The 25170-nt window shown below is 40.6% G+C and overlaps 2 protein-coding genes across 10 annotated transcripts in view; one reads left to right on the top strand and one right to left on the bottom strand.

Annotated features, from left to right (window-relative positions):
• dmxl2 (Dmx-like 2) overlaps positions 1–19060 on the bottom strand; it is a 65393-nt gene extending 46333 nt beyond the window's left edge. For all 9 annotated transcript variants that reach the window (XR_008301889.1, XR_008301890.1, XM_053234763.1 and 6 more), the window contains exons 1-5: positions 18465–19060; positions 3606–3731; positions 3241–3312; positions 2905–2983; positions 802–934 (exon numbers count right to left, since the gene is read on the bottom strand). Coding sequence is in view for 7 of the 9 variants with exons in the window: in XM_053234763.1 (XP_053090738.1) it covers positions 802–934; positions 2905–2983; positions 3241–3312; positions 3606–3731; positions 18465–18551 (497 nt within the window). In the remaining 2 variants the exon portion in view is untranslated. The remainder of the gene's footprint in view (positions 1–801; positions 935–2904; positions 2984–3240; positions 3313–3605; positions 3732–18464) is intronic.
• A 5335-nt stretch (positions 19061–24395) lies between these two features.
• LOC117596668 (uncharacterized) overlaps positions 24396–25170 on the top strand; it is a 118285-nt gene continuing 117510 nt past the window's right edge. The window contains exon 1 of the mRNA XM_053234882.1: positions 24396–24481. The gene's annotated coding sequence lies outside the window, so the exon portion shown is untranslated. The remainder of the gene's footprint in view (positions 24482–25170) is intronic.

Here is a 25170-nt window from a genome sequence, read left to right as displayed (position 1 = left end):
ACAGACACACACACACAGACACACACACACTTAAAGCCTACTAGTTTCAGTCCAGTGTACACGTGAGCCTTACTATAGTGCATATTGCACATCTGAGCCCTTTTACACTAATTTACTTATAATCACCAATAAAAATGTATTAACTGGTTTCCTGTATTTTGACTTTATACTTTATATGTACAGTATATACAGTACTGTGCAAAAGTCTTGGCGCCCCCCCCCCCCCCCCCTTTTTTTTCTTTTCAGTACAAACTTTGTTATAGATGTTTATTTTCTGGCTTCTACATTATTGATTCAGTACAAAAACATTTTCGATTCCAAACATTAGTTTTCCAGCACAAAGTGAAATGTTACAGAAAAATGTTTGTATGTCAGTAAAGAAAGCAGCAGATTCCATAAGAGACACTTTTCAGATAAAAACATAATGAAGGCTGCTGGGTTTCGCTGCAGAAATAAGAAGCGAGTCGACAGTCAAAGTCTCCAGAAGAACTGTGGCTGCTTCTGCAAGATGCTCAGTAACACTTCCAGCTCATTTCCTTATAAAACTGCACACACTGCACCTCAGATACTGCTTTATTTATTTAAAGTGAAGGATCGTCACAGCAAATACTGACTTTGTTTCATTTATTACTGTTTACTGCTCTTTATAGGATTTTTTTTTAATGTAGAAACATTTAGTTTCATTATTTTTGAAGGCGTCTTTGCTCTACAGCGTTTCTTTGCATCTGCCTAAGACTTTTGCACAGAACTGTACATGTCATATTAATTCACTCGAGCCCTAACACACGCTGTCTGACTCACTTGCATTGCCACACACACTTCCAGTCGTTGAGGACGGGGTGTGATTTTTCTTCTTCGTCTTCCTCCTGCAGTGTATCTGCGGTGGGCGGAGCCCAAAGCTGCAGCCACTCCGTTGCCGCCAGGATACGATTTCCTACAGAGAAACAGACGGTTAAAACACACACACACACACCGCATACTTTCCACTTCAGTGAATTTCACCTTGTTCGCCGCTGCTTTAGCTGAAAAAGCAGAAATGCTTTCAGGTGTCTTCCGCATCTCCATAGCCAACAGGTCAAAAACCATGAATGCTACAGCTAAGAAGTCCTACGCTGCAAACAAAAAGAAATTCCTAGCAGAAAGGGGAAAACCCTAGCGTATGTCGGTGGAGCTCCTCCATTTCGTTACGGATCAAACAGCTCACAGTCCCGCCATTTTGTTTTCTACTAGAGGCCGAGACTTGTGAATTTGCAGGTGGAGGTTCTCCTAGATAAAAGTGAAAGTAACCGCTACAGAAGCAAAATGTGTCTTTCACATTCCGTATCCTTTCCCTTTCAGTGAATCAGCATTAATTTATTTCTTTATCTGAAAAATCAGAAAAGCATTTTCCAGGTTCTGTTTTTCAAACTAATATTTCTCTTTATTAGACTGATGTTAAGCAAATATAATTATTAATCCTATTTCTAGCTACACTATATGGCCAAAAGTACGTGGACACCGGACTAACAAACATCCCATTCCAAAACCCTGGGCATTAATATTGACTTAGTTCCCCTTTGCTGTTATAACAGGTTTTTAAGACTTTGTGTTCATTCAGCTACAAGAGCATTAGTGAGGTCAGGCGCTGATGTTGGGATGTCGAGGAGGTCTGGGGTTCAGTCGGTGTTCCAGTTCATCCCAAAGGTGTTCAGTGGGGTTGAGGTCAGGGCTCTGTGCAGGACACTCGAGTTCTTCCACTCCAACCTTCACACACCATGTCTTCATGGAGCTCGCTTTGTGCACAGGGGCATTGTCATGCTGGAACAGGTTTGGGCCTCTTAGTTCCAGTTAAGGGAAGTTTTAATGCTACAGCACACAGAGACATTCTATACAACTGTGTGGTTCCAGCTTTGTGGTAACAGTTTGGGGAAGAACCACATATGGGTGTGATGGTCAGGGGTGCACATACTTTTGACCATACTTATTTTAACCTTGAAACTGTAGTTTATTGACAGAGGTTTTTGCTTATTTCAAGTGTTTATATCAAGAGAAAGGAATAAGACAGTTTACTGAGGTATAACTATGCCTTTATTCGAGATATGATCACTTGCTGAGATTTATTTGCAGTGTGTAGATGGTGGCACATTTTCAGGTTTGACTCGGACTTGTCTCAGTCTTGGGCACTGCTCTCACTAGTTATGGTCTTCGGAAGAAGTAATTCCTGCTTCTACAAAAGGCTGGTTAAAGTAAAGGCTTGGCCTCGAAAAGGACTTGATGTTTTTCTGTCTCAATATTGACTCGCTTTGACTTGGACTCGACCCCCTCTAGACTCGGGCTTGACTCAGTCTCAGCCAGTCCTGCTCTTCGACTTGGACTACAGCTCTAACTCTAGCATCTTCTAATCTCGAGCCAACACGTGCTTTTAGCTCCAGACTGAAGCACACACACTTGAGCACTAGTGCACTCCAATCTATAGCCAACAGCAATCTCCAATCTTCAGTCAACACACACACACACACACACACACGCAAGCGCTCCAGTATACTTCAGCTCTGAAACACTCATACTCATAGTACCTCACTCATTCCATCACTCTCTCTCTCTCTCTCACACACACACACACACACACACACACACACACTCCCTCCTTCACACACACACATACACACTCTCCCTTGCTCCCTCACACACATACACACTCTCCCTCCCTAACACACACACATACACACACTCTCCCACTCACACACACACACACACACACTCTCCTTCCCTCACACATAAACACACTCTCCCTCCCTCACACACACACACAAACACTCTCCCTCCCTCCCTCACACACACACACACACACACACACACAATCTCCCTCCCTCACTCACACACACACACACACATCCTCCCTCATACACACACTCCTTCCCTCACCTTGTGGGTCCCAGGCCAGGTTGTAGGTCATAGCATTGAGTAAAAATTGTCCAGTCTTCTGCCACTGGTAATTCAGTTGCTGTCATTTGCAACAAATCACACACAGAATCACACAAACACCAACTACACAATCATCTCACAAAATGATAAACACACAATGATGATATTTCTTCATGGAGCTCATATTGCTCATGAGCATGTAATAATAATGGATAACTCATAGCAGCGTACTGTGATGTGTAAAATAAGTAAAGGATCGTCTGATTAAATGCCCATCACATGCAAGATATTATTATTAACTCTATCATCATCATCATCATCATCATGGACACTGACCTTGTGTCTCTTGTTCAGGTTGGTGGAGATTGGTTCGAAAATGCACACCGTGTTTCCATACGACGCAGCGATCTAAAAGCAACATCATGCCTAAATCAGTATATATCGATAAAACTAAGTATATAGCGTGTACTGCACTTCATCCGGGATTCAGCCAGTAAACATTCACAGCTTCAGTTACAAGAACAGTTTATTTAAAAAACGTCTTCTTATGTTTAAATCATTTAAAACCAAACTACAAACATGTCTCCGCTTTCCAGCACCAATTCCTCCTCATGTACTACTCACTGTATTTTTCTGTATTTGACCCCACATAAATAGCGTGTGTGTGTGTGTGTGTGTGTGTGTGTGTGTGTGTGTCTTACCCGTCCCAGTTGGTGTGAACACTCCACACACCCCACCTGGATGTTCCCATGCTGAGCTCCAGGGATAATCTGCACACACTCAAAATCACTGGCCAAGATCACGATATCACACCCCGAACCGTACGCCTGTGCACACACACACACACACACACGCAAAAACACATTAATGTCACAAAAGTATAACCTTGCTACACACATAACAGTATTGATACTGCAATTGGTTACAATAGAATTGGGGCAGAAACTGTGATCTGATTGGTTGCAGAGGCATTGGGGGCAGGAACTGTGATCTGATTGGTTGCAGAGGCATTGGGGGCAGGAACTGTGATCTGATTGGTTGCAGAGGCATTGGGGGCAGGAACTGTGATCTGATTGGTTGCAGAGGCATTGGGTGCAGAAACTGTGATCTGATTGGTTGCAGTGGTATTGGGGGCAGGAACTGTGATCTGATTGGTTGCAGTGGTATTGGGGGCAGGAACTGTGATCTGATTGGTTGCAGAGGCATTGGGGGCAGGAACTGTGATCTGATTGGTTGCAGAGGCATTGGGGGCAGGAACTGTGATCTGATTGGTTGCAGAGGCATTGGGGGCAGGAACTGTGATCTGATTGGTTGCAGAGGCATTGGGGGCAGGAACTGTGATCTGATTGGTTGCAGAGGCATTGGGGGCAGGAACTGTGATCTGATTGGTTGCAGAGGCATTGGGGGCAGGAACTGTGATCTGATTGGTTGCAGAGGCATTGGGTGCAGAAACTGTGATCTGATTGGTTGCAGTGGTATTGGGGGCAGGAACTGTGATCTGATTGGTTGCAGTGGTATTGGGGGCAGGAACTGTGATCTGATTGGTTGCAGAGGCATTGGGGGTGGTAACTGTGATGTGACACCTCGAACTGTACGCCTGCGCACACACACGCAGAAACACATTAATGCCACAAAAGTATAACGCAGCTATACACATAACACTATTGATATTGCAATTGGTTACAATAGAATTGGGGGCGGGAACTGTGGTGTGATTGGTTGCAGAGGAACAATCAATAAAAAATGAGATTGGAATGTTACCATCAGTGTCTAAATAGCTTCATACAACACCTGCTGTCCTTGACACTGTGTGTGCGCGTGCGTGCGAGTGTGTGTGTGTGTGTGTGTGTGTGTGTGTGTGTGAGAACCCATCCTCACTCCTGATTTATTAATGGAAGTGGAGTAGGAGGATCTGAAAGCCAGTGGCTCGAGCAAATGCTCACTCAGCACATCACAGCCATGACTAGGCAAACACACACACACACACACACACACACACACAAACACACACACACACACACACACACACACACACCCCAAAAGGTAGAACAAGAGTGAACAATTGAGCAAGGAGAAAAGAGAGAGAGAGAGAGAGATGTAAGAAATGTATTACCGATGGAAATAAAAATAAGTGACCGTCACGCCACATTCACATTATCTCTCTCTTTCTCTCTCTCTCTCCCCATCCTCTCTCCATTTGTTTCTCTCTCTCTCTCCCCATCCTCTCTCCATTTGTTTCTCTCTCTCTCTCTCTCTGCATGTATCTGTCTTTCTCTTTCAATGTCTTTCTCCCTCCACTGTCTCCTTTATTCTCTTTCTCTCTGTCTCTCTTCTATCCTCTCTCTCACTGGCATGAAAATCCTGTTTGTCATTTGATATCTGCAGGCAAGCTCCTACAAGCACTGTATGCCAACACACACACACACACACACACACACACACACACACACACACGGCTCATTTATGCAACACTACAGAAACGTATTAACACTGTAACTGGCACGGTTATAATTCAGACACGATTTTGGACTACATCTAGTCCTGACTTATGCACCCTATGTAGTGCACTAGGGAGTAATTTGAGATGTAAATCCAGTGTAAATCCCGCGTATGCTCGGTTCAGAGCAGTTCTGCTGCGTTCTGCTCCTTCATCGTGACTTCAGGAAGGAGCAGCGAGGCGCCAAACCACACTGACAAAGAAAATGTCTCACTTCTGTTGCTAAGCGGGGGATTACTGTGTCTGTGTGTCTGTGTGTGTGTGTGTGTGTCTATTTCTGTAAGACAGCATATATCTTTATTAAAGAGTCAGGAATTTGAAAATAATTCCATACTGGACAGATTCTGCACAATGCAGACTCCATGATGTCACTTTCACAAGAAGGATCCTTGCTTTTCATTTTGAACCCCATGTAGTGTAACTTCAGTCGGCTGTGAGGTATTTCACTGAGTATAGAGACAGTTGATTGCTGTGTTTTACAGAAACATGGCTTAAAGACACGATTGACAGCTCTTTACCTCGGGTCGCGGGTTTCAGCGATCCTGTGAGAACTGATCGTGATCAGAAGGTTGGTGGAGGTGTGTGCGTCTACGTAAATGAGAGATGGTGCAAGAACTACACACTGCGGGATTCTTATTGTCCTGAAGATATTGAACTTCAATTGGACAATTGTTTATAACGGTCGTCTATATTCATCCACGGGCGAACTTCCGAGCTGCGGCAAACGTTATATACGATGTTGTTGCTCGGTTAGAAAACATTGCACCAGACGCTCCTAAATTTGTACTGGGGGATTTTAATGGTTGTTCTATAGCGCGTGCCTCATCAGTTTATCAGTATATTTCTTGTCCCACTAGCGGATACTAAAGGATACTGGATTTGTGCTTTGGAAATATTAACAATGCATATAAGGGGTACTCAAAACCACCCTTGGGTGATTCAGACCACAATGTGATACACTTGGTTCCTCTTTATAAACAGCGGCTTAAAACTAGCAAGTCTGAGCTGAGAGCCATCCAGATACGGAATGAGGAATCTGTGGACTGTCTTAGAGGATGTTTTGATTGTACAGCATGGCACGTCTTTATAGATACTAGTGAGGATTTAAATGAGGATTTAAATAATGTGGTGCCAGATTATATACATTTTTGCGTGGCTAATGTCATAAAAACAAAATGTATTAAAAGGTATCCAAATGATAAGCCGTGGCTAAATGAGGAATTAAAAGCAGCACTGAAGAAGAAAAAGCAAGCTTTTCAGACAGGTGACAGAGCACAGGTTAAAGTAATGCAAAAAGAAATTAGGCAAATTATTATTAGGTGTAAACATAATTACAAGCAAAAAATTGGGAGAAAGATGAGGGATAATAATTTAAGGCAGGCATGGCAGGGAGTGTATACGATGATAGGACAGGAGAAGAGGAAATCATTTATGGGTAAACATGGGGATGATTTGGCCTTTGCAAATGAATTAAATACATTTTTTGGTAGATTTGAAACATCGGACTTTAAAACTGAGCGGAATTTGATTAGACAGCAATTAAATGTAGGGCAGGAGGTCATTATAACATCTGAAGAAGTTTGTAGGACCTTTAAAAGGGTTAATACAAGGAAGGCAGCGGGTCCTGATAGAATAACTGGCAGGGTACTGAAGGAGTGTAGGGAGGAGCTTAGTGTCATTTACAGTCATCTGTTTCAAGTGTCTGTGGACACTTGCTATGTATCTACTGCCTGGAAATGTTCATTTATAGTGCCTGTGCCAAAAATATCAAAACCAGCAGTTTTAAATGATGAGCTTTGACATCTATAGTCATGTAGAGTTTGAAAAATTAATGTTAGATCGTGTTCTTTCTGAGGTGCGAAGCATTTTTACTTAGGGCCACTTCAGCATTACGGCTGCCCTCAAAGGGCCGGATGTAACTAAGACTGTATAAATGTTACTACTCCTTAACATATTGTCAAATAACGGTCTTTTTATTTGATTATTACTTAAGTTACAAATATTGTATATGCATTTGCATAGATGTAAAAAAATAAATGTTATTGCTCTGTGTTATTTTAACATAAATCATTTTAATTTATCAGGCTAAGAAATCCTGTGCTGTTAGATTTCCTGCTAGTTCCTTAACTCGGTCTGTGATGGTGTTTCTTGACAAACTTACATTTTTAAAAGTCTGTATCTGGTCGGAGCACACCTGCTGACACACCTTCAGCATGCACCGCTTCAAAAGTGCTCCCTCTGAAAAACACTTTGAAGCTCCGGCGATTTCTTCAGCCACAATAAAGCTAGCTTTCACTGCTGCATCACTTTGGGCTGTTGCTTTTGTGAACATATCCTGCTGTGATTGCAGTTTGCCTTTTAGTTCTTGTACAATTTGGTTTTTTTTCTTGGAGGCTAAATTTGGCATACTTCGCTCCGTGTCTGGTGTCAAAATGCCGACGTATATTGTACTCCTTCACCACCGAAACTGCCTCACAGCACAAAAGACATATCGTTTTTTCTCTTTGAAGCACAAACATGTATTCACTTTCCCATCTTTCATTAAATTGCCTTCCTTCTGCATCAATTTTTCTCTTCTTGGACATTTTGTTGTTATTATTTGTAGATGTTTCTCAATACTGCTTAGTTAAACGCTAATGTTGAAAGACTGCATTCTAGTGGCGGAATGCCATCATTTCGTGGGTCGCAAAATCGACATGCATTGTGGGAGATGGAGTTTATGGTCAGTTTACGATATAAAGCAGCATAGACTTTTATTGATTGCTCTCGCCTTGAGTTTGACACACGTGTACTATACGACCACATATTCTAATGGAAAGATTGTTTAAGCTGGGGGTGGATAGCAGACTCATTAGATGGGTTGAGTCTTTTTTGACCGAGAGATTACAGTGTGTTAGGGTAAACTCTGCTTTGTCTTCCTCTATGGTTACCAACACAGGGGCCCCACAGGGAAGTGCTATCGCCCCACTGTTATTTACCCTTTATACAAATGAATGTAGAGGTTCCTCATCTGATGTTTTTAATGTCAAATATGCAGATGATTCGGCAATTGTTGGTTTGATCACTGAAGATGAAGTGGAGTATCGTAGAGGTGTGGATGAGTTTGGCGATTGGTGTCGATCTAGTTTCCTTCAGTTAAACATCAGGAAAACTAAAGAAATGATTTTTGACTTCAGAATAAGAAGAGACACACACCAACAAATAACTGTTAATGGTGAGGGAATTGAAGTGGTAAATGAATATAAATATCTAGGGACAATCATTGATGTAAAACTGACATGGGATGTAAATACAGCAGCTGTTTACAAGACTATTTAAAAACTATTTGACTTTCGAGCTGTGAGGAAAAGCCATGAAATTCTTCAGGATGCATCACATCCTCTTTATGGTGATCATGAGTTATTACCATCTGGTTGAAGGTACAGGGTGCCATTATTACAGACTGCCCATGCACAAAGCTCTTTTATATCCTCCAGTATAGCTCTGTTAAATCAATTTTTGTGATATCACAGTCGTCATTTTACATCTATGGCAGTGATGTTGTTTGATGCTGGTTGTATTTATTTGTAATGTGTTGTAACTAGGGTTTGGGCAAGTTAATGCGTGATTATCGCGTTAACGCATTAATTAATTAACGCCGACAATTATTTTATCGTGCATTAACGCAGATTTTTAAATTACTACTTTATTTCGAAAGTCCGTTGCTCACTGGCTCTGAATACATATACAGACAAACGATGGGTCACAAGAGAGCGGGATGTTGATCAGTATCTCAAGCGTCATCACGCATCTCAACCAATCAGAGCATTTGGGGTGGGGCTAAGACTGCTGAAGCGCGCACGTGAACCAGGAAAACCGGAAGAGAACATTTTCAGTTGAAATCTCTTCCCTGACATGTTCAGAACATGTTCATTTATAAATGTTAACTTGCTGTTGCTTTGAAGGTGTTATAATGTTATGATCTTAACTTGTTTTTCTATAACACACTAGACTAAACGTTAATGCCCTGGCAGTGGCAGATAGCTTTGGTTTTATATTTAATTTGATTACATTAATGTTTAAGTTGAGATTTACAAGAAATATTTTAAATTAAAATTTTTAACTGCTACTATGTAAAGGGAATACTGCTGTAAAAAGCACCTCATCTGTTTAAAGTGTTTGCAAACCAAATGTTATTGCACTTTTGTTCATATAGCAGTACTTTTAAAATAAAAGTGCACAATACACTACTTTTGAATTCATTATCTAATTTTACGCTTAACAATGCGATTAATCGCGATTAAAATTTTGAATCGTTTCCCAGCACTGGTTGTAACCTGTTGATGTTTGTTTGTATTTGTTAATTATTGTTGTTGATCACTGAAGAGTCGCCATAGATACAAAAAGAATTTCTGAAAGGACAATAAACTAAACTAACTAACTACTTAGTGTACACTACTTAGGGTGTAGGAGTTATGTCATGACCAATGTCCTCTGAAGTGTATTTAAGTCTCAGACACCGCCGGGGTTAGAAGCCATTATTCCACACCCAATAACAGCACTTTCCCAAATGTCATACTTTTTATCCGTTTATAGTTACATTTCACACCAGTAATTTCGCCACACAATTAAGTTCCTGTTCCCACTTACATTATAGTAGTTTGTCATGTTGCTGAGAAACTGCAAAAAGTTTAAAAAACTCCTCTTTTTCCTGAAGACATCAGAAAACACAGAGTTACAGCTTTACCTCTGACACTGGAGACTCCTTCCATAAATGTTTATTACCAGCGAAGCGTCTGCTGCCCTGTGAATGAGCTGTTACTATAGAAACAATGACGCATTAGAACGAGCGCATTAATGTAAACCTGCGCTACTCTCAGAGCACCTTCTGGCCAATCAGAATCCAGAATTCAAACTATAATCCGCTCCAAAAGTATTGGAACGGCAAGACCAATTCTTTTGTTATAGATTTATTTATTTTTTTGTTCTTTTAATGCCATGTCAGCATCAATGGCTATTTGCACGGCAAGAAGGTAGATAAAACAGGGCATTCCATAAATTCTTACAGTATTGCAAAGATAAAATTTCACAACAGTCCAACAGTGTCAACAGAAACAGCTATAGAAGGTCCTTCACTTTAATATTTGATAAGAATTCTAGGATTTTTCCTAGTGAGACATTTTGGAAGACTTCTACATACGTCTTTTCTGAGAAGAATCGTTGTCTAGCATTGTTAAGAGTAGGACAGTCCAGGAAAACATGCTTATCGGTCATTCTTGTTTTTCAGGAGTCACATGTTGGTGGTTCTTCCTTGTTCAGCAGGAATTGTTTTGATGAACGAGATGATAAATCAGAATTTCATTTCATTTCAAATGTCTTCATTATATATATATATATACTTCCGGAGGAGACTGTAAATCTATACTGGATGTACAGTACACTACGCAGGGTGCAGGAGAAATACTTTTTAGACATTATGGCGAGTACAAGGCTGAGTGTGGAGAAAGACAAGCAGTGTTTGGCTCTGTAAAGTGTTTCCTCATCAGTCTGAAAGCTGCAGTCGTGCTGATTCAGCCCAAACACCACCTCAAACCACTTCACACCCTCAGCATTCACATCTGAACTACAGTGAACTGAAGGAAATCCCCGTCAGTACAGTAGCACTGTCACACTTCACTACCACTCTAGTCAATGTGTACAGTAATGTCTAAAATAACACACGGCAGTCAAGTGTTTAAGATTAGTTTTAAATGAAATAGTTGTTTTTAAGTAATCTGATGTACATGAGTGGAGAGGAAATTTACACACAGTCCTGAAATTCAGAAACAGATTCTGCAGTTTTATCCTTAATTATGGTCCTGAATTTATCTTCTGTTATTGAGTTTGTCTCTGGCTTTAAAGATTCTGATGATTTGGTTGGATATTAGCATGTTTGCTAGCTGCTAGTTTTAGTTTTAGGGGCAAACAGCTCCTAGTTATTTATAGTAGAGTATTTAAAGCAATATGATGATATTTCTGATCAATATTGTGATATAACACCATCCTGGTACAGTTTGTCGTCATTATGTTCAGGTGTCGGTTCCTTTATGTATCTTTTGTTACTGTTACTGTAAAAACTAACTTTAATTGTTCCATTTTTCCATCCTTTAAATATTGTATGTTTTGATAAATACCGGATAAAAAACCTCTGAAGCTTCAGTAGCCCTTGTTGATGCTTTGTTAGCGAATCCTGAGTGAAATGATATGATGTATCGTGATATGATAGTTTTGCCGTATCACCTGCCTCTGAGAGATCTGATTATGTTTATATGAAACTCACTATTATTTAGGACAATGAGGGAAATACCAGAGAAACCTGGGCAAACCAGAGGGAAGTCCTGCTCTGGTTAAGAGGAAGCGTGACTCAGACTGAGAGGGTTAATACTGATCTGTGTAGATTACGGCTGATTATTGATCTGTGGAAATGGAGAGATTAGAATCTGAGAAAAGAGAGGAGTGTAGATGTGTAAACAGCTGCTGTGTGAGTGTAGGTGATTACGTCACTGCAGAGTAATCTTGTGTAAAGAACCATTCAGGAGGTGAACCATGATGCTCTGACACACGGGGTCACGGGGTCACGAGATACAGAACACAGTCATGAGAGCAGAACCACAGATAAACAAAAAGAGCTTAGGATGATGACTGAGGATAAACACCCACTCGCCGTCTTTTTAAAATGGCTCCCTAAGACCTACTCCCTATTCTCAAAGCCCTATTCCCTACTCCCTATTCCCTACTCCCTATTCCCTACTCCCTATTCTCAAAGCCCTATTCCCTACTCCCTATTCTCAAAGCCATATTCCCTACTCCTTATTCCCTACTCCCTATTCTCAAAGCCCTATTCCCTACTCCTTATTCCCTATTCTCAAAGCCCTATTCCCTATTCTCAAAGCCATATTCCTTACTCCCTATTCTCAAAGCCCTATTCCCTACTCCTTATTCCCTATTCTCAAAGCTATATTCCCTACTCCTTATTCCCTACTCCCGATTCCCTACTCCATATTCTCAAAGCCATATTCCCTACTCCCTATTCCCTACTCCCTATTCTCAAAGCCCTACTCCCTATTCTCAAAGCCCTATTCCCTACTCCATATTCCCTACTCCCTATTCCCTACTCCCTATTCCCTACTCCCTATTCCCTACTCCCTACTCCCTACTCCATATTCCCTACTCCATATTCCCTACTCCCCATTCCCTACTCCCCATTCCCTACTCCCCATTCCCTACTCCCTATTCTCAAAGCCATATGCCCTACTCCCTATTCCCTACTCCCTTATTCTCAAAGCCCTATTCCCTACTCCCTACTCCCTATTCCCTACTCCCTATTCTCAAAGCCCTATTCCCTACTCCCTATTCTCAAAGCCCTATTCCCTACTCCCTATTCCCTACTCCCTATTCCCTACTCCCTATTCCCTACTCCTTATTCTCAAAGCCCTATTCCCTACTCCCTATTCTCAAAGCCCTATTCCCTACTCCCTATTCCCTACTCCCTATTCCCTACTCCCTATTCCCTACTCCCTATTCCCTACTCCCTATTCTCAAAGCCATGTTCCCTACTCCCTATTCTCAAAGCCATGTTCCCTACTCCATATTCCCTACACTGGACAACCCAGAGCGCTGTGCTGAGAGCATGAGGCGGTTCTGTAATAATTTTCTATAGTGTCCTATAGTAATAATTATCCTGAATGTTGTTGCAGAATTCTGATTTAAAGTTCTAGAATTATTCACATTTCTGTTTAGAACACTGAAACATTTTCAGGTTCCTGAAATTAAATGAAACTTCTGTTCTAGAAGGTTGGAAAAAGGGTGTAGAATACTTCCAGTGTTCTAGACTGACGTTTCAAAACTCTGTTCTAGAACAACAGTGAAACAGTTTAACATACTTTTCATGTTCTAGAGCACTGATTCAAAATTTAGAATAGAATACTGATGAAACGTGTAAAATACTTTTAATGTTCTAGCACAATCATTCAGAAGTCAAAGTTCTCCAATACTGGTGAAATATATAAGACTTTTCTAGAATTTTAGAATCTTGTTCTCGAATATTGGTGAAACATTTCAGGATACTTTCCAAGAATGTTTCAAAACACCTTTCATGTTCTAGTACAACGATTTAGAATTCTGTTCTAGAAGGTTAGTGAAACGTCTGAGAGAACTTTCAATCGTCTAGAACAGTAATTCAGAATCTTGTCCTAGAATATTGGTGATCCTTTTCAAGATAATTCCCAAGTTCCAGAGCAACGATTCAGAATTTGATTCTGGAACACGGGTGAAAGATTTTTGGGTAATTCTCATGTTCTAGAGCAGTACTTCAGAATCTCATTCTAGAACACTGATGCAACATATAAGCTTACTTTCCCTGTTCTTGAATAGTTCAACAGTTCAGAATATTGATCTAGATCACTGGTGAAGAATTTCAGGACAGTTCAGAATTTTGTTGCAGCACACCGGCGTAACGATTGAGAATACTTTCCACGGTTCACAGCGATCATTCACAATCCTGCTCTAGAATCCTGGTGAAACGTTTGACGTTACTCCTCGTTGGTGTTCTGGCGTGACAGTACAGAATTCTGCTCTATAATATTGGAAAAGTTCTGTTATAGAGCTCTACGCAGAACACTGACATCAGGGACAGACTCAGCCATGTTTGTTCAACACTTTATCTGATAAACACCACGTTCTCAGGGGCCGTTTACACAACAACGTTTTCAGCCAAAAACGGGAAACTTTTTATGCGTTTTGCCTGTTCGTTTACCCGACAACGGCGTTTTGGGGACTGAAAACGCATATTTTTCCAAAGTGCAAGTTTTTGAAAACGCCGCCGTTATCGTCTCCACGTAAACAGCCAATACGGGAATCTTTCAAAACTGGCGTACGTAAATACAGCGTTTTTGGCCGTTATCGCGGATATGCGTAAACGCGAATCGTTTTGAAAACGTTGTCGTGTATACGTGAAACCTTTTGAAAACGCAAGAGAAAAACTTTTCCGTTTTTGACTATATCGTTGTCGTGTAAACGTAGCCTCAAACATATCGCCAACTTCACTCCAGCATGGACGTGTCCCAAATCACACACTGTGTAGTCCTCACAGGTCTGGGTCACTAGACAGGTTCTTTAGAGGGAATGATGCAGACACGTTTGGTACACAAAGAGTGGAAACGAGAAGTAAACTTACTGATTCAGCGATTCCCACACAAAAAAAGCGGGTGTATCTGGGCAGAGCCGTGTGTGTGTGTGTGTGTGTGTGATTGTGCGTGTGAGTGGGAGATGAGGAGGACGTCTGATTATAGTTTTATATAATTACACTGATGTATCTGCTGTACAAGGTTAAATGTAATTAATGATTAGATTAATCAGACAGGATGATTAATTACAGACCAGAACTGCACAATAACACATTTATCAGTGTGTGATACGGTGCGTGAGTGTGTGTGTGTGTGTGTGTGTGTGTGTGTGTGTGTGAGAGAGAGAGAGAGAGAGGAAATAAACATTCATGACACCGAGCCATTGTGTGACTGCGGAATATTTCTCTCTCTGCAATACACGACTCTCGCTTCCTCTTTCTACCGCCATAAATCTCTGCCGCACTCTTCAAGGGCCCTTAATACGGAGGGCAAGTATATTTAACACCGCGGTGCTAGTCATCAATTCACACTTAAACAGGAAGTAGGGAACAGGGTCCCAAAAAGTGTCCTGCTCTATATATATCGCGCACTATTTTAGTGCACTAGATGTACATTAGGGAGCCATTTTTGGGATTTATCTTCCTAATCCACCTGTAACTGGACTAGGGTATAAATTAATAACCCTACGCCCTATCTAGTGTGTATATTCCCAATGTTTCTCTATAGCACCTATGTAGTGCGCTTGCAAAGGCAGTACAATCCCAAACGGGTCCTTTAGGGAAATATAGCTCACTACATAGTGCACAGAAGCCATTATTCCCAACACAATATACTGTATATAAGGCACTTATAGAGGGAGCTGCATCCCAAATAGCTACCTACTGGACATATAGGGCACTACAGAGGGTATAAAAGCCAATACTCACTCCCTAGATAGGAAGCTGAATTCTAAGTAGCTTCATAGTACACTATATAGGGATTATTTCATACCCTATATAGTGTGCACTTACAATAGAGATCGGGAATTTCAAATTTTTCATGCTCACTACTGAGATTTAGTGCGCTACATTGAGTAAAGACCCTATGTAGGGCACTTGTACTGTATAATAAAAACTCCTAAATGGAAATATAGTGCACTACGTAGGGTGTAAATCCCAATTTTAATACCCAAGTAGTGCACTTAGATAGGGAGTTGTACAGTGTAGTGGAAGAACCCTTTATTTCATTCCCTACGTAGTGCACATACACAGGAACCAGTCGCTCACTTTGAGAGAAATCTTTAAATATGTCCTTATATCAATGACACTGTTAAAAACACCCATGTTGACTTTCCCTCTCTACACAGAAGTGTGCACTCCTGAAGTCCACACTAACGTCGACTCGTTCCCTCATCTGATGATCTCGCACATTTCACCGGAGCCGAAGAAGAAGCGTTAAGATGGCAGACTGCATTTCAATCGAAGGGTGAGTTAAAAAACGAAATTGGAACGCAGCCTCGGCATCCCAGTTGCTGGAGGTGAGAATTAAAACACTTCTTCGCTCGTTTTCCCTTTTAGATCTTGTTACCACCTTGTACAAGGCGACAAAACGGAAATAACCTTCAGACTCGAGAAGCGACTTTAATACCGAATTCCGAAAACCCGGCCATTACGGAGGCATTAACGTCATTCTGAACATCATACCAAATTTATTAGAGGTCAAACAAAACAGAAGATGTCGTTACAGCAAACGTATAAATGTCATTCTGAAAGCCTCGCTGTCACTCTACTGACACAAACGTCAGGATGCTGAACGCAGTGACGTCATTCTGAACCTCCAACCGTCATCACAGACATCATGCTGAACGCAGTGACGTCATTCTGAACCACCAACCGTCATCACAGACATCATGCTGAACGCACTGACGTCATTCTGAACCTCCAACCGTCATCACAGACATCATGCTGAACGCACTGACGTCATTCTGAACCTCCAACCGTCATCACAGACATCATGCTGAATGCAGTGACGTCATTCTGAACCATCGACCGTCATCACAGACATCATGCTGAACGCAGTGACGTCATTCTGAACCTCCAACCGTCACAGACATCATGCTGAACGCAGTGACGTCATTCTGAACCTCCAACCGTCACAGACATCATACTGAACGCAGTGACGTCATTCTGAACCTCCAACCGTCATCACAGACATCATGCTGAACGCACTGACGTCATTCTGAACCTCCAACCGTCATCACAGACATCATGCTGAACGCACTGACGTCATTCTGAACCTCCAACCGTCATCACAGACATCATGCTGAACACACTGACGTAATTCTGAACCTCCAACCGTCATCACAGACATCATGCTGAACACACTGACGTAATTCTGAACCACCAACCGTCATCACAGACATCATGCTGAACACAGTGACGTCATTTTGTACACACAGGTGTCTTTCTCAACACGTAGACTGCTGGATGTCATTCTGAACACTAAAAAGTCACGCTCAATGCATACATTTCAAGTCTTAAATAATTATAAATAAAGGAATGTCATTCTGGACACTCAAACATCATACCAGATGGCATCTTGAACACATTAGCGTCATTCTGAACACAGACTAGATATCATCTACTGAACACTAACACATCATGTTCAGTACATACATGACATGTCATTATAAATACAAAAATATAATATAAAAAAAAAAAAATAGGTTAGCTAGTTGTCATTCTGAACGCTAAACCGTCATGCTCAGTACTTGTCATGCTCAGTGTCAAGTCTGAACACGTAAACATCCTTCTTGACGTGTAATCTAGCTAGACGTCATTCTGAACGCCGAGCCGCTCTTGCTTGGTGACGTCATTCCGCACGTCACGCTGAAGAAATACGCATTGGTGTATTACTTATTGAACAAGTTAACTAGTTGCCATTCTGAACACTGAACCGTCATGCTCAGTATACGACATGTCATTATAAATACACGACCGTCATTATGGACATCCAAGCGTTACGGTGAAAGCATAGACATCTTCCTTAACGTGCAGGCTAGCTAGATGTCATTCTGTCATCCTCATCAAACGCTGAACCCAAACGCTGAACACATTAGGCGTCATTCTGAACACGAAAATAGATACAAATACAAAACTATAATTGTGGCACCATAAATAAACGTCATGTCACTCTGGACATCCATCCATCCATCCATCTATATTCCGTACCGCTTTTCCTACAGCATGGAGACAATCCCAGGGGACTCGGGGTACAAGGTAAGGGACACCCCGGACGAGGTCCCAACCCCATCGCAGAGCACAATCGCACTCCACAAACAATTTAGAGATGCCGATCAGCCCACAATGCATTTCTTTGGACTGGGGGAGGAAACCGGAGTACCTGGAAGAAACCCCCGAAGCAGGCAGGGGGGAGAACATCGAACGTCGGGATTCGAACCCCCAACCCTTGAGACGCGACGCAAATGGTGCTATCATGTCATTATAAGTACACCAATGTCATTATTTAGTACGGACATCTTCTAGCTAGACGTCATTCTGAGCACTCATTTCAATGTCAAATGTCAAATGTCATCATGGACGCAGTGACGTCATTCCGCACGCCCAAACGTCACGCAGGTGTCAGTTCTTAATGCATATAGGCTTGATGTCATTAGGAAGGGATGCAGAATGAATGGTGGCAACACACACACACACACACACACACACACTCTCTCTCTCTCTCTCTCTCTCTCAGAAGCGTCACAGCTGATCTGTTTTGTTTTGTTATTATTATTCTTGTTTTTTTGCCCGTGTCATACTGATCATACCCTGACTAGCTAGCTAACCTGCTAGTCAGGTCAGTCCTGACTAGCTTAGCATGGAGAAGACGGTGATGTGTTAGCATGGCTGTTACCGTGTAGCCTGTGCAGGTTAACCCACCGTGAACGGGATGTCGTTAACGCTCCCCACCGAGTAGCAGCAGTCTCCCGGATTCACGGCTCCCGTCAGCACCTGGTGGAGATGCATCGCGGCGGTGGGTCTGTCTCTGAGGACGCGTCGACGATTATTTTAATAATTCACAGCGATGAAAAACAACACCGAGCCGACGCTTCGCTGTCTCCATCTATTAGCTAACCGGGAATCCCATCCGTCTCTCTCTCTCTCTCTCTCTCTCGTGCGCGCGCTTGGCCTCTTTCTCTTAAAAAAAAAACCGTCAATATCCTAACTGACGCCAAACATGGACGCAGACCCGGTTTTCCCCCCTCGGTTTTTTTTTTTTTTTTTTTTTAATTAAAACGCCACTATTGTTTTCGTTTTTGTTTTCTGCGTCGTTGTCATTTAGCTAAGAAGCTAATTCGGATTAAAAAAAATAAAATAAAAAAATTACCTCCACCGCCGCAGCTGCGCGCGCGCGCGACACGACACGATACGATACAACACACAGCGCAACGCACAACACGGCGCGGCAGCGCACGCGAGCAAGTGCGCGAGCTCGACAACCTCCTCGCACGCGCCCATGCGCATGCGCACGCAGGGATCCTCCTAACTGACTGATACCCAAAAAAAAAAAAAAAAAACGACGGTTGATTTATCCCTTTTTAAAAAAATATGGTCACGAAATATTTTTCCAAGAACAAAACTAATATTCAGTTTGATATTTTAACATTCCTCGCTTTCACACGAGTCATAATTTTATAATTAAAACAAAACAAACAAATAAATAAATAACTATAAAGCCTGGGTCGTGTTTGTTTAACATCCACAGTCAAGGAGAGATGATGGAATGCGCGAGGCCGTGACGTCATCAGGGAGAAAGGTCGCCCTGAGGTAAATGTCCACAGCGCGCTGATTAGATTTAATCAATAAGGAATATGAAGAATTAAACAGAATAAACTGGACAAATAAAGACACAGTGTTCACTGTGTGATCACGCTTCCACTTATTTATCATTTTAATCTTTTTTAAAAAGGGAATCCCCGGTTAATTTTTTTCAAAATGGCTTCTTTCTCAGTAATGTGTATGGGACATCATTCTGTCACGTGACCATCACAAACACTTTATTTATTATATTTAACAGGGACAATACACTATAAATATTCACTTAATACATCTATCAGATTTGGCCAAATGGCTGATTTTCATCTGCTGTTCCTGAGGAGGACAGGAAGAGGAGAAAAAAAATCTGCAGAACAACATTATAAGAACAAGGTTACCTGGTTACACATTAAATACCAGACACACTAAAACCACATAACACACTTTTCATTGCACTTCCGATCTATCTATCTATCTATCTATCTATCTGTCTGTCTATCTATCTATGCATCCACCCACCCATCCATCCATACACCCACCCACCCATCTATCCATCCATCCATCTATCTGTCTATATATTTATTTATCTAGATACTAGAACTGTGTACTGGTTGGCGCTGCAGTTCTGTGTTGTTTTATGCAGCACCATGGTCCTGGAGGAACGTTGTTTCGTTTCACTGTGTACTAACTAGCTGTATATGGTTGAAATGACAATAAAAAGCCACTTGACTTGTCACTTGACTCTGTCTGTCTGTCCATTTGTCTGTCTCTAGGAGCTAAGAAAGGAAATGCTGTATTCTGAAATGTGACAGATGCAGCGGTGGAAAGTACTTAAATATTATTTTTGGCAAATTTAGATACTTGAGTATTATTGAAATTGAATGCTTGTACTCTTACTTAATTACATTTCCATGAAAAAAGTACTTTTTACCCCTTATATTTTTTATTTAGGCTTTCCAAGTACATTTTTAAAAACGGGAATTCCCAATTAAGTTTTTTTTAAAAAGGCTTCCTTCTCAGTAATGTTTATGGGTCACTACATCATTCTGTCACGTGACCATCACAAACACTTTATTTATTCACTTATTGCATCTATCAGATTTGGCCAAATGGCTGATTTTCATCTGCTGTTCCTGAGGAGGACAGGAAGAGGAGAAAAAATCTGCAGAACAACATTATAAGAACAAGGTTACCTGGTTACACATTAAATACCAGACACACTGAAACCACATAACACACTTTTCACTGCACTTCCGATCTATCTATCTATCTATCTATCTATCTATCTATCTATCTATCTTGAAAGTACTTGAGTAACTGTACTTTGTTACTTAAGCATTATTTTGAGTTTTATAGAAATTGAATGCTTGTACTCTTACTTAATTACCATGAAAAAAAGTACTTTTTTACCACTTATATTTTTATTTAGACATTCCTAAAGTACTCATTACAAATCCTGAAGGCCTTTTCTTCTCTTATCCAGTGAATTACTGTACAATATACATGAGCTGAATGACTTTAGCATCAAATCAAGTCCGTTAATGTAGAAAAAGCTAAAGAATCATGACAATTCATCATCTGCTGTGACCTTCTCATGCTACACAATATAGTTAATGTTGTAGCTATCTGATTGTATCTGACGATGGATAATCCACCGGACCGCAGTGTGGAACTTGAGGATGAGTGGCCCTGGCCCTACCTCAGTAAAATATTTCAATATGACAGAGTAAGCAAATTTAAAAAACATGGTGAGGTATGTTTTTGCAACATTCACTGGCTATATTAAACTACATTAGGATGTTTTCTTTGCTAATTCCAGGTTAGACTAGCATCGATTCCAGTAGCTAACATAACTGTCTAAGCAGCAAGTCAAAATCTAGCTAATGGTAAACACTGAAAACTTACAGAGATTAAATGATGTTTTCAGGTGAAATGGTGTAGTTGCTTTAAAATAAATATCATCTAACTGTTTTAGATAAGTAATAACATTACTTTTCACAAGAAAACATGAACTTAATTTCATTAGTTAAAAATATTTCCTTTTTACTTTATAGTGCATTAGTGTATTTGATGTAGCTAATTTTTTTTACTTTCACCTGAGTATATTTTTATATCTGGATACTTTCACTTTTAACTGAGTAACATTCTGACACATTATCTATACTTTCACTTAGGTATAAGTATAAGTACTTTGTCCATCCATAGAAATGACATTTCCCCTGCTGGCACTTGTTTCAGTGTGCACTGTGAGCATGTAAACACAGTAATTTGGTAACACATTGTGACCTGGCTGTTATTACGCTGAGGTCACAGAGAGGTGAACAGGAATAACAGCAGCTATAGAGAAGATATGTTTCACAATTCTACAGTTAGACAGAGGTTCAGCAGGATGAGAGGAGGAAACAGAGCACTGCTCGTATCTTTACTCATCAGTGATGATTGTTTTTGTTAAATGGTATTAAGAGTCAGTCTGTAGATGGGTTGTGTCCTAAATTAACACATGCCATATGGCACTTGTTACTTTGTAGACCACTTAAAGCGATAGTTCAGTCAACAAGGCAGTAATATAATTTTATTGCTTTATTGCCAGTTGAATGTTGTGCTATCTACATGTGTAAATCCTCCCACAGTGGCGTCTCCACTCGACTTTGTTGAGGTGTTCAGTGTCTCAGACAGACTTGCTGATGTTGTTTCTGACTCTTTGTGACACTCAGGTAGGAGGCGTGGCCTAAAGTATATTGGTGATTCAGATGAAACTATACTTCAAATGGAGTATGTATAATATTCTACTATTTTATGAAACTGTTTTTGTCTCATTGAAAGTTGATCTCTTGTTCATTTTGTCACTGTTATTTATTTGTCCAGCTCAGACTGGAACACTAGAGGGCGCACTGACTCCATCTCTCACTGTCTCTGATTACACATGGATGTACATCTAACATTCACTGATCTTCAGTAATCTGGTCAGGATCATGGTGGAGCCTATTCTGGGAACAATGGGTTCAAGGTGGGGAAGGACTCCATCTATCACAGGGCACCATGTATACACACACACACACACACACACACACACACACACGTAGCGACAATTTATCATAGCAGTATCTTCTGCCTACCTGCATGTTTTTGTACAGTGGGAGGAAACTGGAGAACCCCGAGGAAGAAACTGGGGACTCTGGTGCAGTGTAGAGACAGAGCTACCCGCTGTACCACCTTTGTGTGTTTGAGCATGTGTGTGTAGTTCTGACTGCTCCTGTTACATCTGTGTTTATATAAAGTGGAATGTGTGTGTGTGTGTGTGTGAGAGAGAGAGAGAGAGAGAGAGAGAGAGATACTACAACCCCTGGCAAAAATGATGGAATCACCACACTTAGAGGATGTTCACCCAGCTTTTTTACTTTATAGCAAACAAATAAATCATAGATATGACACAAAAATGTTTTGTTCAATAGCTTAACATTCTGGATTTGTGAAACATACATCAAAAAAATTCACTGACTTTTTTTTTTATTAATGGCATGTCTTTTTCCAAATCAAGTAGAGGAAAAAAGTATGGAATCACTCAATGTTGAGGAAAATATTACGGAATCATCTTCTTAATTTTCACGCCTTTCTTAATTTCCACTTCTAAAACAAATACTGGGACAAGTCTTAAAATTCTAATTAGTCAGCAGTTAAAAGGGAGTGCTTACGCACCTTAATGAGCTGTTGGACAGCTAATTGAAAGGAAACATGGCTCCAATGAGGGAGTTGTCAGTTGAAACAATGGAAAGGATTATATAACTCCTTCAACAAGGAATTTCAACATGGAGTGTGGCCAAAGAAGTTGGTTGCTCCCAGTCAGTTGTGTCTAAAATTTAGTGCAAATATAAACTTAATGGGAAGGTTATAAATGGAAAACACACAGGCAGACTAAGGAAGACGTCAAAGCGTCAGGATAGAAAACTCAAAGCAATATGCCTTGAAAATAGAAAATGCACAACAGAACAAATGAAAAACAAACGGGCGGAAACAGGAGTCAATGTTTCTGACAGAACTGTAAGAAACCGGCTGAATGAAATGTGATTTACATATAGAAAAGCCAAAAGAAAACCAGCACTAACACCAAAACAGAAGAAAACAAGGTTACAATGGGCTAAGGAGAAGCAATCATGGAGTGTGGATGATTGGATGAAAGTGATATTCAGTGATGAATCACGAATCTGCATTGGCCAAGGAGATGATGCTGGAACCTTTGTCTGGTGCCGTTCTAACGAAACATATGAAGATGACTGCCTGAAGAAAACAATCGAATTTCCCAACTCATTTATGATATTGGGTTGCATGTCAAGTAAAGGACCAGGGGAGATGGCAGTCATTACCTCAGCAGTCAATGCACAGTTGTACAGTGAAATTTTGGACAGTTTTCTCATTCCGTCCGTAGAAAATAGGTTTGGTGATGATGAAATCATTTTTCAGGATGACAATGCATCATGCCACAGAGCAAACAGTTTTAAAGCTTTTTTTCAGGAAAGGCATATCAACTCAATGACATGGCCAGCAAACAGTCCGGATCTCAATCCAACTGAAAATTTATGGTGGATATTAAAAAAACTGGTCCATGTTAAGGCTCCACCCTGCAAAGCCGATCCGTCTATTGCTATTCGAGAAAGTTGGAACCAGATTGATGGGGAATATTGTTTTTCATTAGTGAAGTCTATGCGTCAAAGAATAAAAGCCAGGGGAGGAGCAACAAAGTACTAATTGTGCTTTTTTTGTTAATGATTCCATAATTTTTTCCTCAACATTGAGTGATTCCATAATTTTTTCCTCTACTTGATTTGGAAAAAGACATTCCATTAATAAAAAAATGTCAGTGAATTTTTTTGATGTATGTTTCACAAAGCCAGAATGTTAAGCTATTGAACAAAACCTTTTTTATGTCATATCTGTGATTTGTTTGTTTGCTTTAAAGTAAAAAAGCTGGATGAATATCCACTAAGCGTGGTGATTCCATCATTTTTGCCAGGGTTGTATACTCTGCTGTAGTTAAAGTCCCGCCTTTTCTCCTCCGGATTTCAGTTCAAAGTGAAAGTGAAAGTCAGCGGGTCGTTTTTGTGACGAGAAAATCATGAAGCTCTTTGGAGGAAAAAAAAATCACTGTGAGTACATGAATATAAAGCTGTAATATGTGAAAGTTAGGATTATTTACTAAATGAAGAACATTCCTGTCTTAACTTACACAGTTTACTCTTTATTGGATAACGCGGTGTAAAGCAGCAGCTTCACCTGAGGGAAGGAAACAGGCCTGTGTGTCCTGTGGTGTTTCTTACATGTGTGTAAAGTTTACAGCTGTTATTTGTTAAAGAGGGAATAATATTAATATTCACTATAACAATTCCTACTTCCGCTTTCTTTTCTTCTTTCTCTCTAACAAACACAGTAAGCATCAATAAACACATAAAAACAACGCCACTTCCTGACTAGATAACACACACACACACACACACACACACACACACACACACGGCGCCATTTTAGATTGAAATACTGAAATGTCAGAAGGCCTCTAAACCATTCGTTTGAGATCGGAATATCATAATACATTTTTAATATTTCTATCCTGACTGATAAAACCATTCAGCTCAGTCAGATAAATATCTCACTGTAGTCTACACCTGCAATATAACTGATAGGAGAACTGTGCCTTAATTTCCTGAAGAAGTTGAATACGGTGGGTGAAAAAGAGCAACATGTGGAAATTATGATTATTGCCAACCAACACAATCAGCTACAACTTCATTGTCTTCATAAATTGATGCTTTTTAATCCCCAAGAATCCTTTTCTTTT

This window comes from Pangasianodon hypophthalmus, chromosome 6 (assembly GCF_027358585.1).
Source record: "Pangasianodon hypophthalmus isolate fPanHyp1 chromosome 6, fPanHyp1.pri, whole genome shotgun sequence".
NCBI lineage: Eukaryota > Metazoa > Chordata > Actinopteri > Siluriformes > Pangasiidae > Pangasianodon > Pangasianodon hypophthalmus.
The sequence above is the reverse complement of the archived record's forward strand: the minus strand, read 5'-3'. Positions and strand labels throughout refer to the sequence as shown.